The 14,935-nt window shown below is 32.7% G+C and overlaps 1 protein-coding gene across 1 annotated transcript in view; it reads left to right on the plus strand.

Moving 5' to 3' along the window:
- Positions 1 to 470: 470 nt before the first annotated feature.
- LOC308640581 (polycomb protein SCMH1-like) overlaps positions 471 to 14,935 on the plus strand; it is a 34,265-nt gene continuing 19,800 nt past the window's right edge. The window contains exons 1-3 of the mRNA XM_081312436.1: positions 471 to 698; positions 1,565 to 1,635; positions 10,189 to 10,423. Of these exons, the coding sequence (XP_081168562.1) occupies positions 623 to 698; positions 1,565 to 1,635; positions 10,189 to 10,423 (382 nt within the window). The 5' untranslated portion in view covers positions 471 to 622. The remainder of the gene's footprint in view (positions 699 to 1,564; positions 1,636 to 10,188; positions 10,424 to 14,935) is intronic.

Genomic DNA, 14,935 nt, shown 5'->3' on the forward strand with positions numbered 1-14,935 from the left:
TCAACTGTTCAGAAATTACATGTATCTATTGCTAATTTACTAGACAGCACAGATACAGAACATTTCTATCAGCACAGAAAGTTATATTGGACATGCTGCTCTAAATAAAAGAGTTTAAGAGTTTCAATTCAGTGAAATTCAAGACATACTATTTAATTTAATTTTTAATTTATAAGGATAGAATAATTATTTGTATGATTTCTTTTTCTAATAGTGAACAGTTATGACATGTATTCAGTTCTTGATTTAGGACCCTCTCAGCTAAGAGCAAATTCTTTATTAAATTCTGATAACCTCTTTAAATCTTGACGTCAGGAAATATCAACTTATTTACCCATGGACTATGTCTGGTCATGATGATTAATCATTGACTAATTCATGAAATGTTTCAGAACTGACTAATTTCTGGCCAAATCTATTTGGCTTAGTTAAGGATGATGGTGGGAAAGGAACCAATTTTAAACAGAAGCTATAAAATCAATAGAGTATAAAGTCTTGGCATCTTCTTTGGAGTGCTTTAGTTTTCATCATTCAGTGACTCGTTTTTATTCCCAGCATCTAGTGCTTTTTGCATGGCCCAAAGGGGCCCTGTGCTGCTCCACTACAGAGGAAACTTCAAGAAATGCTGGTTTGCTACAGTGTTTTAGCTTGTGAGAGTCTCTGGGACCTTCCCTGCTCCATCATGGGGTCACCTCTAGGTGGGTATTAGGAGGAGATTGGTAATTGGTTTAACCTTTAAATAAATAACTTGGTAATCTTTTTTGGTCCAGTGAAATCTGTATTTAATAGCCTGTCCCTTACCATGTTTTTCTGACCCCAGCATGATGTCACCTTAGAGATTATTTCTCTAGGGCAGTGTTCTTTAAACTTTGAAAGACATATTCTTATTTACTGTCATCATAAATGCTTCCCAGGTCCTACTTTCTCTAGATTACCAGACCTTTGTCATTTTGTACCTCAAAGCAATACAGCTGTGACTGGGATGGGAGTGGGGTAGGGATAGGTGAGAGAAAGCCAGTTTAAAGAGTGAGGACTGAAGTATCATCTCACTCCTCTGGCTTCCCCTCCCCTCAAATCCTTTCACCTCATGTGTCCAGATGCCTTTCTTTCATATTCTTTCTAAGCCAAGAAGGTAGAATCCAACCACATTGGTTGTTAAAATCTGTCATTGGCTGTAATAAAGGGCCATTCCAGGAATCAGATTGTTCAGAAGGAATCTCCCCACTCCCTTTCTGTTTCTTTTGTTCTGTTTTCCATGAGCTTCCTGGGCACTTCTTTAAGATAGTTGTATATCTTGCTTTGGAATTTTGGATTACTTTAGAGACTAACATGGAGAACACTTTGGGACATCTTGAAACCATGATTTTATTAAAACATTAATCTAATAAATGATCCATTTATGTCAACTAAATCCTTCTCCCTAATACTCCTTGTAGCCCAAACAGGAAAAAAAATCTTTATGCTCAAAAGAAGTTTGCAAGTGGCTTAATGTTTAGCATAGATTATATCCCAAAAGCATTTTTTAGGAAGTTGACTGTGATAGAGATTTCTATTTCCTTTACAGGTCATTTTACCTGGGACAAATACCTAAAAGAAACATGTTCAGTCCCAGCGCCTGTCCATTGCTTCAAGCAGGTAATTAATTCTCAACATCATTAGTAGGTGGGAGGCAGGTAGTTTGCTTTTGTTTTTTCTTTTCTGGTTCCTAAATAAACAAAACTTGAGGCAGAAGCCCTTTGACTGTTCACCTGAGGTCCCCAGAGTAAACTAGTATGGGAGGACCACAACTCAAGAAGTAAAATTCGGTCACTATGAGTTTTAGCAGTAGACATTTTCCCCAACTTCATCCCAAGTAACACCCTTTCCTTCTTCTTCACCTCCTTGAGGACATTCTGTGTTACTGAAAAAATTTGTTATTTTTTACTGTAGCTTTCAATTCAAACAGATAAGAAGGAGACTTATAGCCGTTAGACAGTTCTTGAAAGAGGACCAGTATTCCTTTCTCTGTACTCAATAACTTTGTCACAATCTTATCTTCCTTTAACAATGTTGACACTGAGTCCCACTGGGAGACATTCGGGAACTGATAAGAGGTCATCCAGAGCTTCCGCCATAGAATTAAATGCTGGAGAAAGCACACATGTGATGTTGAGTGTGTCAGTATGGATAAAGTTGATAAATGAAAAGGTGTACTTATGCTAAACAGATCTTAACATCAGGAAGTTATTTACATCTGTCTTTCTTTAGTACTCAATGGTTATTTTTCTCTGTCAACATTTCACTTTTAAGTTTTGAGTTTTATTTTCTAAGTGAAAATATAAATTTAGGACCTGCTTATTTAAAATAATAGGAGCTGAATTCTTATTTTTACCTGAAACATTTTCTTAAAGTCATACTGTAAACAATAGTTTTCAAGTCACTGCAGAAAGGGCAATAAACAGTGATCTTTGAGAGATGGACAACACATGAATTGAGCCCTGTGTGATATCCCAGCTTACTGTGTTAAGAGAGTTTCCAGATCATGGCTCAAGAAGAGGAGCCCAGGTTGATACAGCAGATTTCCTAATTTGAGGAGATGGAACTGGGAGTGAAGGAACAGCAAATTGTCTAGAATTTGCAGATCAAAGTACCCAAGAAGAGAGAACTTCACAGGAAGAAAACTACAAAAATCTACAGAGAGTCCTTTTCAACTACTCTGGAAAGTTCTACTGTCCAGTACATACATATGAGGAAACTACTTAAAGTCAAAGGAAAATCTATCTGACAGAATTAGAAGGAATACAGCCTAACAGGACTTGGAATAATTTCTCTTTTTTTAATATTTTTTTTAGTTGTAGTTGGACACAATATCTTTATTTATTTATATGTGGTGTTGTCCAGTGCCTTACAAGTGCAAGGCAGATGCTTTACCAATGAGCTACAGCCCCAGCCCTGGAATCATTTCTGATTCCATCTACTCTACTGGAAAAAAAATTCTTAATTCATTGGGTATTGAGTTAGAATGCCCAGGAAATCTTGCTTAGTAGCAATTGTGTTGATAATGAGCCATAGCCTGAGCACTGTTGCAGACTTGCCTAATAAATTATAAAATTAACACTCAAAAGGATTAAGTTATTCTCATGTAGCAGCATCTGGGAACAAAGCACAAGCAAATTTAAAGAAATGCAAAAATATCCATTATAATACCTGGCATCCATTCGTAGATTACAAGGCATGCAAAGAGGCAGGAAAATGCAATCAATACTAAAGAGAATAATCAATTGATTGGAACTAACTCAGGACCTACACCGATCATAGAATAGAAAACAAACACACTAATTATTCTAATTTATTGACATACATAATTTAAGCAGAAAAATAGAAGATATAAAAAATACTTAAATTATACTGCTCTATGTGAAGGAAAAAATATACTGGGTAATATTAATGGCAGAATAAAGATTAGTAAATTTGAAATAATCCAAACTGAAATGCAAAAATAAAATGGAGAAATAAAAAGAAAGACCAGTGAATGGCGGGATAACTTCAAGAGGCCAAATAGACATGTAATTGGAGTTTCCAAAGAAGAAGGTATTTTTCAAAAAATGAGGAAAATTGTAATTGTACAAATTCAAGAAGCTCAATGAATCCCAAAAATAAGAAACAAGAAAAAAAAATACACGAAAGCATGTCATAATTACATTATACAAAGTCATTGATATGGAAGACCTAAAAGTATCCAGAGAAAAAAGATATTTTCCATATAACTAATATGAGGATAACATTGAATTTCTTGTTAGAAATAATGCAAGCAAGAACAAAGTTGAGTAGCATTCTCAAAATACTGGAGGAAGCACCATCAACCTAGAATACTATGCCCAGCAAAAAAAAAGAAGATATTTTCAGATAAACAAAAGCTGAAAAAAATTAATCACTAGCAGACTCACATTACCAGAAATGTTAAAGGAAAAATCCAAAAGGAAAGTCATACCAGATGGAATAACAGATATATGCAAAGGAATGAAGGTCACTGGAAATTATAATAACAAGAATAAATAGCCAGGTGGGGTTAGTACATGCCTGTAATCTCAACAGCTCAGGAGGCTGGGGCATGAGGATCATGAGTTCAAAGCTAGCCTCAGCAAAAATAAAGCATTAAGCAACTCAGAGAGACCCTGTCTCTAAATAAAATACAAAATAGGGCTGGGGATGTGGCTTAGCAGATGAGTGCCCCTGAATTCAATCCCTGGTACCAAAAAAAAAGTAAATATTTTTTCTTAATATTTAAATGTCTATAAAAAGTATTTGGTGTGTAAACAATTATAACTATTTATTTTGGGAATTACATATATGTGTAAAATGTATGTAGCAATAGTATAAGGGCAGGAAAGGAGAAATCTAAGTGTAGATATACCATAAGTTTCTAATATATAAAAGCAGTATAATATTACTTAAAGATAATCTATATAAAGTTATTTACTATAAACCCTAGAAAAAATATTAAAATAATTTAAAACAAATAGCAATATAGTATATTTGAGCCCAGACTTATCAGGAATCAAATGAAATATAAAAGGTCTAAACATTCCATTAAAAGGCTAAGATTGGCACATTGACAATTTATTTGTATACTGCCTTCAAGAAAAATTATACTTCAAATATAAAGACAATAGATTAAAAGTAAAAGGATAAAAGATGATATATCATGCTAATATTAGCCATAATGTATGACCTTAATATAGCTGAAATGAGTATATTAATCTCAAAGTATAGTTCAGAGAAAATATTACCAAGACAAATAAGGTAATTTCATAGTGATAAAGGGGTCTTACACTACTTACATGAAGCAAAAATTGATGGAATATAAGGAGAAATGGATAAATCCAAAACATATCTATACTTAGACTTTAATACTCTTTTTTATAATAAAAGAACAAGTTGACAAAAAAGTGAGCATATAGTAATTTTGAACATTACTATTGATTAATTTGACCCACTTGACTCACATACTCTCCAACATTAATATAGCACACTTAATTGTCAAGTGCATGCAGATCCTTTATCAGATTAGGCCATATTATGAGCCATAAAATAAAGCTTGAGAAATGTTAAAGGATTTAAGCAGTACAAAGTATGTTCTATGATTATAGTTGGATTAATTTTTTTAAGCCAAAGCAGAAAATTACGTGGAAAATCTCCAAACATTTGGACCCTAAATAACACATTTCTGAATACCTTATGAGTGCTGAGAAGCCAAAAGGTACATTAAAAAGTATTTTTAAATGAATGAAAATGAAAACAGAACATTTCAGAATTTGTGGAATGCTACTAAAGCAGTACTTGGGAAATTTTATAGCACCGAGTTCTTTTATTTGAAAAAAGAAAGGTTTTAATTAATGACCCCCTCTTCCACTTCAGAAAATTAGGGGGAAAAAAGAGCAAGTTAACTCTGAAGTAAGCAAAGGACAGGAAACATTAACTATTAGAGTATAAATCAACAAAAGACAGAACATTTTTTAAATAATAAAATCATCAAAACCAAAGCTGGTGCTTTGCAAAGATTAATAACACTGATAAACCTCTAGCCAGAGTTACCAAGAGTAAAGGAAAGATGATGCAAATAACTACTATATGAAATTAGAGAAGTTATATTGCTGTGAAGTTAAAGGTATTCAAAACAAAAAATAATGCCTTTAAATTAATAACTAAAGTGAAATGGATAATTTCCATGAATGACACAAATTACCAAATCTCAGTCAAGATCATAGAAAACCTGAATTTCTGCTATAGAAATTGAATTTGTGGTTAAAGGCTTTCTCACAAAGAAGATTCCAGGCATCAGTGACTTCTCTGGTGACTTGTTTCAAATATTTAAGGAAAAAATATTACAAAGTCTACACAGACTGTCTCAGAAGATTTATGGCAAGGGGATACCTTCAACTCTATGAGATGAACATTTCTGCTGCCCAAACCATAAAATAGCATGGAAAGAAAACTATACAGCAATATCCCATGAATACAAGCAAAAATCCTAAACAAAATTTTAGGAAAAAGAATATAACAGTATATAAAAATAATAACTCATCATGACCAAGTGGGATCCTAGGAATACAAGGTTGGTTTAAATTTCAAAAATCAATGTAATTTGTCATATGAACACACTAAGGAAGAAGAAAATATATAGTCATTTCAATAGATGCATTAACAGCTTTAGACAAAAATCCAATGTCAGTTACTAATAAAAATTCTCAACAAACTAGAAACAGAAGGGAATTTCCTAAGTTAAAGGGCATTTATGAACAATCTACAAATGACATCAGACTCAATGATAAGGATAAATGTTTTTACCTTAAGATCAAGACAAGGCTGTCTACTTTTGCCACTTCTATTCAGTATTATCTTACCAAAGCACATAGTTCAGAAGAAGAAATAAATGGGTTAAAAGATTAGGACAAACACAAAAGAAAATATATAGAGGGCAAATAAGCACATGAATAGAAATGCTCAATTCCATTATTTTATTAGGGAAATGAAAATAAAAGTGATTAATATACTATCCCTATGGGTTTATTTAAATGGCAAATAGTGGAAAGATTGTAAAGCAAATGGAATTTTCATGTACTGCTAATGAAAATGTAAAATGGTTTACCTACTTTGGAAAATAGTTTGGCAGAAAAGCATCATCACACTACTGAGCTAAAGAATGTACTAAAAAACTGGGAATTGGATAATAATACATTCTTAGCTTTAAAAAATTATATCTCAAAGATAAAGCCAGCATTCTACTCTATTGTTTAAAATAATCCAATAGAATATATAACAGAAGAAAAACTACCATTTATAATAGTAGCCAAAGAGGGAAGGAAGAGAACTAACAAATATGCAAAACTTACACAGAGAGAGCTTTAGCTTTATACCTTTCCAAAGGTATAATCCATAAAAAAATTAAAAATTAATGGAGTGGACTTTTTCAGAATTAAAGACTTCTGATCTCCAAAAAGACACTTGTAAGAGAATTAAAAATACAGGTCACAGCCTAGGAGAATATACTTGTAAATCACATAGCTGACAACAATTCTCCCCAGATTGATTTATAGATTCTGTCATAATCACAGGTGCTTTTTTTGCAGCAGGGTGGGCACAAATTAACAAAGTGATCCTAAAATTCAAGTAGAAATACAGGAGACCCAGAATAGCCAAACAGTCTTGAAGAGGGGAAACAAGTGGAGAACTCATATTTCCTGATTTCAAAACTTACTACAAGGCTGCAGTTCTCAAGACATTGTGGTTCTGACATAAAGAGAGACATATAAATTTTTGGACTAGAATTTAGAGTCAAGAAATGGACCCATCAGTTTATTGTCAATTGATTTTCAATAAGGGTGCCAACATAGTTCTTTCAAATTTTCAAAAACCAGCACAAGAACAGCTAGAAATCCCCTTTCCCCTTCTGTACCATATTAAAAAAAATGAACTCCAAATGGATCACAAACCTAAATGTAAAATCTAAAACTAAAAAACTCTTAGAACACATCAGAGTAAATCTTCATGACCTTGGCTTAGGTTATAGTTCCTTAGATATGGCACCCAAAACACAAATAACAAAAGAGAAAATAGATACATGGATTCCAAGGACACCATTGGGAAAATGAAAAGGTAACACAAAATGGGAGAAAATATTTACAAATCCTATATCTCATAAGTGACTTGTATCACAAATATTTTAAAAATCTTTTTTAAAAACTCATCAATAAAAATACAACACAATTTTTAAATGGGCAAGGAGTTTGAATGTATATTTCTTCATATAAAATGACCAATAAGCACATGACAGAAATTCAATGTCATTATCTCTAGAGAAATGTAAATCAGAATTGTAGTGATACCACTTCACATCCACTAGATGACAAAAAATTTTAAAACAGACAATAACAAGGTTGGTAAAGATCTAAAGATATTGGAATGCTTGTTCATTGGTGCAGAAATTATAAAATCCTATAGCCACCTTAGAAAACAGTTAAGAGTTTACTCAAAATGTTAAATGTAGAGTTACCACATTACCTAGCAGTCCCACTCATAAGTATATACCTAAGAGAATGGAAAATACAGGTCTACTCAAAATGTATCATAAGTGTTCACCACATTATTATAATAACCAAAAAGGGGAACAATCCAAATGTTCATCAGCTGATAAATTAGTAGCGTAGTATATCCATACAATGGAATATTATTCAGCAGTGAAAAGGAATGCAGTACTGTTATATCCTATAACATGAATGAATCTTGCTAAGTGAAAGAAACCATTCATATATTGTTCACATATTATGTAATTCCATCTGTATAAACTTCCAGAATAGACAAATCTACTGTAACAAAAATCATATTCATAGTTTCTAGGGACTAAAATGAGAGGGGAATAGAGAGTACCTCCTAAAATGAGTACAGGGTATCTTTTGGACATTGATGAACTTGTTATAAAATTAGATAGGTATAATGTTTGTATGAGTCTGTGACTATATTAAAAATTGTTGAATACATACCTGAAAAGTATTCATTTTCTCATGTGTGAGTTAAACATATACCTAACATATGATCCAGCCATTCTGCTCTTAGATTATTATGCAAAAGAAAAGAAAGTCAGTTGACCCTCCATCTGTGAGTTGCATATCTGTGGATTCAACCAACCCCAAATCAAAAATATTTGGGGAAAAATGTGTCTCTGCTGAACACGTACAGTTTTTTTCCTTATCATTATTTCCTATACAATACAGTACAATAATTATTTACATAGAATTTATGTTTTATTAGGTACTATAAGTAATCCAGAGATAGTTTAAAGTATACAGGAAGATATGCATTATTTTTATGCAAATACTACACCACTTTATATCAAGTCCATTTTGCGGAATTAAGCATCTGCAGATTTTGGAATTTCGAGGGCATCCTAGAATTAATACTCCACAGATACCAATCAACAACAGTACATTTTCATATAAAGATTTGTATATAAATGTTTATATAGCAGCTTCATTTGTAATTGACAAAAACTGGCAACAAACTAAATGACCAGCATCATGGTATACCACTTACCAATAAAAAGAAATGAATTTCAGATTGAGTAACAGATTTTGGAATATTTGCATATTATATAATGAGATATCTTAGGGATATGACTCAAATCTAAACCCAAAGTTCATTTATCTAATATGTACTTTATACCCATGTCCTAAAGGTAATTTAATACAGTATTTTTAGTGCACCTGTGTTTTAACTGCAACCCATCACATGAGGCCAGGTGTGGAATTTTCCATTTGTATCATCATGTCAGTGCTCCAAAAGTTTCAGATTTTATAGAATTTTGGATTTCAGACTTTCCAATTAGGGATACTCAACCTGTATTGATATATTCAACAATATGGGTAAATGTCAGAATAGCTGTGCTGAGTGAAAGAAGCTAGACAAAAAGTGTATTTCCTGTATGATTCTATCTAATAAAAGATGCAAATCAATCTATAGTGATAGAAAGTAGATCAGTGGTTGCTAGGCATGGGAATCTGGAAAGACCCAGGAAAAGGTGTTACAAAGGAGCATATGAGATCCTGACGGTGATGGCCTTGTGCATTACTTTGATTGTGGTAATACTTTCATGGGTGTATATGGTGTCGTAGGTATGTACACAATGTCAAGACTTATAAAGTATATAGTTTGTTGTATGTAAATTATGAGTTGATTTATAACTTAATTTCAATTTTTTAAAAAATATTAATTCCCAGTAGTCTGTGTAGTAGATGTATAGACCACTATACTGAATATTCCATGAAGAGACATTAAGGATATAGTAGTTTAATGTGATTTAGTGGTCTTGAAAAGAAAGTGTTATACCAGAAGGGGTAGGGTGTTGGAAAAGGTAGAATGAGAAAATATTTAAATAACTGGACTATATGAAACATTCTTGTCCTTTTTTCACTACTATAAATTAATATTTGATGCTTAATAGGAAAGTAATTTTCCCCTTCACCTTCTTTCTTTGTGTTTCTTTGTATGAAACCTTTCCTAAGTGTTAGAGAATAACTCAGACAAGTTGTCCCTGGGCCAGTTATAAGCAATTTGAGTCCAAAGCATATATTTTCAGGTTCCATTTCTTAACATCCTTATTGAAAATGCGGCTTACTTTTAGTCTTCTTAATCCTCATGACTTGTTCTCCTCAGTCCTACACACCTCCAAGCAACGAGTTCAAGATCAGCATGAAATTGGAAACACAGGACCCCAGGAACACCACATCCACATGTATTGCCACAGTAGTTGGACTGACAGGTGCCCGCCTCCGCCTGCGCCTTGATGGTAGTGACAACAAGAATGACTTCTGGCGGCTGGTTGACTCAGCTGAAATCCAGCCTGTTGGGAACTGTGAGAAGAATGGGGGTATGCTACAGCCACCTCTGGGTGAGTAACTAGAACACAGGATTTCCCTAGCCCATCAGTTAGGTTCCAGAAATTGTACTCTTATCATGGAAAGCTTACAATCTCCTCCTATCCCTTCTTTTTCACATGGTCTCCTCAAAAGGCCCATCCAAAATGAAACAGTCTGCAAATCTGGACATTTTGTTCTCTACATTAGTTTATGATAGCCAAGCTTCTCTCAAATTCTTCCTTTTCCTAACAAGAAACCACATTCTTCATCCTTTTTTGTCAGTGCCCTTCATTCCAAGAGAGAAAGTGAAAGGCAGTTTTTCCATTTAATCTTCTCCAAAAAAAAAAAAAACAAAAAAACAAAAAGTTACACACATACACACACACATGCACACGTACACACACACACAAACACACACACGCACATGCACACACCATGAAGATTTCACCAAATCCTATGACAAGTAGTGAAAGAAAAATCTCTAGTAGAATTGATGACTACTATAAGGGTCCCTTATTTCCTCTCCTCCAGGTTTTCACTTGGTACTTTGAATTTTCTCATTTTGAATCCATTATTAAGAAAATCCATTGCTTCATTTAAATTAATAACCCCACCAAATTTTTCTCTTCCAGATTGAATTTACTTTTTTGCTTCAATATATATGAAAGATTCAGCTCAGCTCATCAATTACTATCATATTATCAATCATTACTGCACCAAGTTTTGGAGAGAGATGGACTTTAGAACCTGTTGTCCTCAAGAAGCTGAACTAGCTTAATCTAGTCGAATTATATTATTCTGTCTGATTAGATTAACTTGAGCTCCCCATGTGCTTGTTTAACATTTTCTCCCATTTAAAAAAATTATTTATAATATAAAGTTTCAAATATATGCAAAAGTAAATAATACAATAAATGTCCATATCATTTAACATGGTTCTCTCTCCTCTATTTCCTAGATTGGTGCTAGAGATTTTCTCAGATTTATGTTTTATTTTTCTGTAAGAATATTTCACTGATGGTGGTGTTTATTTCTATGCGGAAGCATGTGTGGTCTGATTGTCTCTTTTTTTTATCATGTAGCAGCCATTGATGTTCATGGTTTAGATCAGGAGTTAACAGATTTTCTCAGTGGGTTAAATAGTAAATATTTCAGGCTTGTAGATCTTTTATAGCTACTATTCTTTGTCCTTTTAAGTGTGAAAGCATCCATGAATAATACAAAATAAATTAATAGGCAGGGCTGTTATCAAGCCCGCTGACTATATTTGATAACCCCCTAGTTTAGATATATAAATTCATTATGGTTGCAAAGTGGAAAACTTTAATCCTGCCATATTCTACACAAATAAAATGAAATATATCTATTAAAATAAACTTTCATCCGTGGGCTAGGCTTGTGGCTCAGAGGTGGAGTGCTTGCTTATCATGTGTGCGGCACTGGGTTTGATCCTCAGCACCACATAAAAATAAAAGATAAAGGTGTTGTGTCTACCTACAACTAAATAAATGTTTTAAAAAGTAAATAAACTTTCATCTGGACTTTCTCACTGCCTGCAGTTCCTGTAGCTCATTAAGACTTACAAAGGAAAATGGGTGCCAAGTTTTACAAATATATAAATCAAGGTTATACATGGATTACAGGGCTTGGGAGGGCTGATTCCAAAGCATGTTATATTTGTTCTTATATAGGGAGCTAACAAAATTGACATAAATTAGGAAAATAAAATAATTTTTTATCAATTCTTTGGTTATCTTGCAATGATATAATTCATACAGGATTATTTTCTATATCTATTTTTAAATTATGAATTGATTTACTAGCACACTCCAAAAGTATTTAATAAATGTAGTTGTTGTTGTTTATCATAAAATTGTGATATTTTGATTCATCATACTAAAAGTCCGTATTGATACTTGAATTGTCCCATTTGGGGACAGTAGAAGCCTCAACAGATTGTCTCCTTATTCTTACATATATTAGTAATATTTGTAGCTATTGTGAACTTTTGAAATTTCAAAATGTTCCACATTCATCTTGTACATTTTCCACCCTGGGATAGAAGGAGATATTTCTTCTAGGTATCTAAATTTTTTTCAGTGATAAGTGGGATTTAGTGATTATAATCTGAGCACTATAGCACACAGTACTACTAGGGTGGTCACTCTTTCTTCGTTTTTTTTTTGTTAAAGAGGGGCAGGGCAATGCGATTTCATATTAATACTTCCCACTAAAATTCAGAACAGTGTTATTTATGCCTATTTCATCTCTACCATCTTGAATCTGAATCTCCTTTATACCACAACAAACCCTCATTCTCCACGTGAACAAATTAACTCATTTGCTTCATTCCACAATACACACATAACAGTTTCAGGCTAGTTATCAACACTATCACCATTATGATTATTGGTAGTGTTTGAGTTATTTGCATTTTTTTCTTACCTTCAAAGGAAATATAGCAAATAACATAAGATCTTATGGATTACCTTTTTTTCTGGATGGTTCTGCCACCAACTTGATAATTCAGATTCATTTGTTTTATTTATTTATTTTTTGAGGAATTGCATTTTAAAAATTAATTTCACTTTATAAATACATTAAATATATTCATTTTAAAAGCAAATTTTATAAAACAAGAGAATAAATCCCCTTCACCCATTTCTTTCCTTTTTCCATATATAACTGCTCAATTTTATTATTTATCCTTACATTTTGAAAGAGGCAAACAGATTTGAAAGAGGCAAATTTCAAAAACATATTTTGAAATTTATGTGTGTATAAATACACAATGTATACATATCAATATATATTTCTAGGTGTATATACACACATACTTGCCTATAAATACTGACAGAAATGATTGCATACTTTACCTACTTTTCTCAACCTTGCTTTTTTCATTTATTGATATGTTCTAAAGATGGCTTCAGAATAGTGTGGAGATATTTCTCATTTCTTTTTACAACTGCATTGTAAAAGTATATTATTCTCATGCTATTTTATAAATCATTATTTAAAAATGCATTGTGATGCAATTAAAAAAAATATGAGCTCCCAAGGATAATATAGTGGCCATCTAAATCAAAATCTTTCCAAAAATTCTATAGAAACATACAGATGAAAAAGGAAAACAAACCATTCATAAGCATGCCTAAATTTAACTAGGAGTTAAGAATACCAAAAATTTCAATTATATTTTAGTGGGGATATAAAGATCTAAAGCCAGCAGAGACAGTACCAGACCTGAACCAGAATGAAAATTTTTATGCAGATAGGATATACATTTAAAAAAAAACAGAGAAAAAGCATTGGAAATCTAGCACAACCAAAATCACTCCTAGAAAGCAACAGTTCCATCTAGAATGGAAAATATTAAGTTGTATGGGGCATTTATTCCCATTTCCTCTTCTCATTTCCTCCCCCTGATGTTAACTTGTAGTTATTAATAGTTAATCCCAAATGCCAATTCTTCATTTTACCTGCATTAATATGTGTAAGATTAGTGTTGTGGGTAAAAGCATAGGCTTAGGACTCAAGATTACTTAGGATTCGATCCTGTTTATATCATTTGCACACTTTGAAATTGTAAGCAACTTAGTTAACTTTGTGCTTCTTTCCTCCTCTGTAATATATAGATAATAATACTGGTCTCCTAGGGCTGACTTAAGGGCTAAATTAGATTCGGTGTAAAGTAACAGCACACAGTAAATACTTAAGAACAAAAATATTGTTGTTATTTCCAAGTCTGCAGCTTTGATGCTGAATAGATTTTGAATGGATTGAGAAGACTGAGGTGGGGCTAGAGACTGTTGAGAAGCATTTTATTTTGGTCTCAGGATGAAGAATTGAAGGCAAATTATAAGAAGCATTTGGGGCTCGTATTAAACAATATGACAACAATAATGGTCTCAGGTATATAATTCATTAATTAAATTATTCACATTTACTTGATGGATAACAATGGACAATTAACCCCTCTAGGCCCCTTATTACTCTTTCAGAAAATAAAAGTTTGAGGGTAAGATGATCCCCTCTGACCTCATCATTCCAGATTCTTAGATGTTAAAATAAACAAGGAATATAAAAAAGTAATTTGTACTTGGTTTGTGTTTTTACATGTGTATGTATAAGAGAGAGAGAGAAAAATATTGAATTAATTTATATTGAGACAAAGTGATTTGCTTATATGTTGATCTTACTAGTTGGCATGTTTATTTACCTCTTAAGACTATTAGATCCTCTTTTATGCTCTACTTTCCAGGTTATTTCTAAGTATTTGTTAATCCTGTCTTACAACTTTTTTGAAATTTTCAAGGAAAGTCTTGTAGGCATTATGATATATAGTGTGTGATTTTTTAAAAAAAATATTTTTTACTTGTAGTTGGACACAATACCTATATTTTATTTATTTTTATGTGGTGCTGAGGATCGAACCCAGAGTCTCGCATGTGCTAGGTGTGCGCTGGACCGCTAAGCCACAATCCCAGTCCCTAGTGGAAATCCGTCTTACTATTTACTTTGTAGCATTACCTGGGACAAGT

The sequence above is a fragment of the Spermophilus citellus genome (genome assembly GCF_964194105.1).
Source record: "Spermophilus citellus genome assembly, contig: SCAFFOLD_39, whole genome shotgun sequence".
NCBI classification, from domain to species: Eukaryota; Metazoa; Chordata; class Mammalia; order Rodentia; family Sciuridae; genus Spermophilus; species Spermophilus citellus.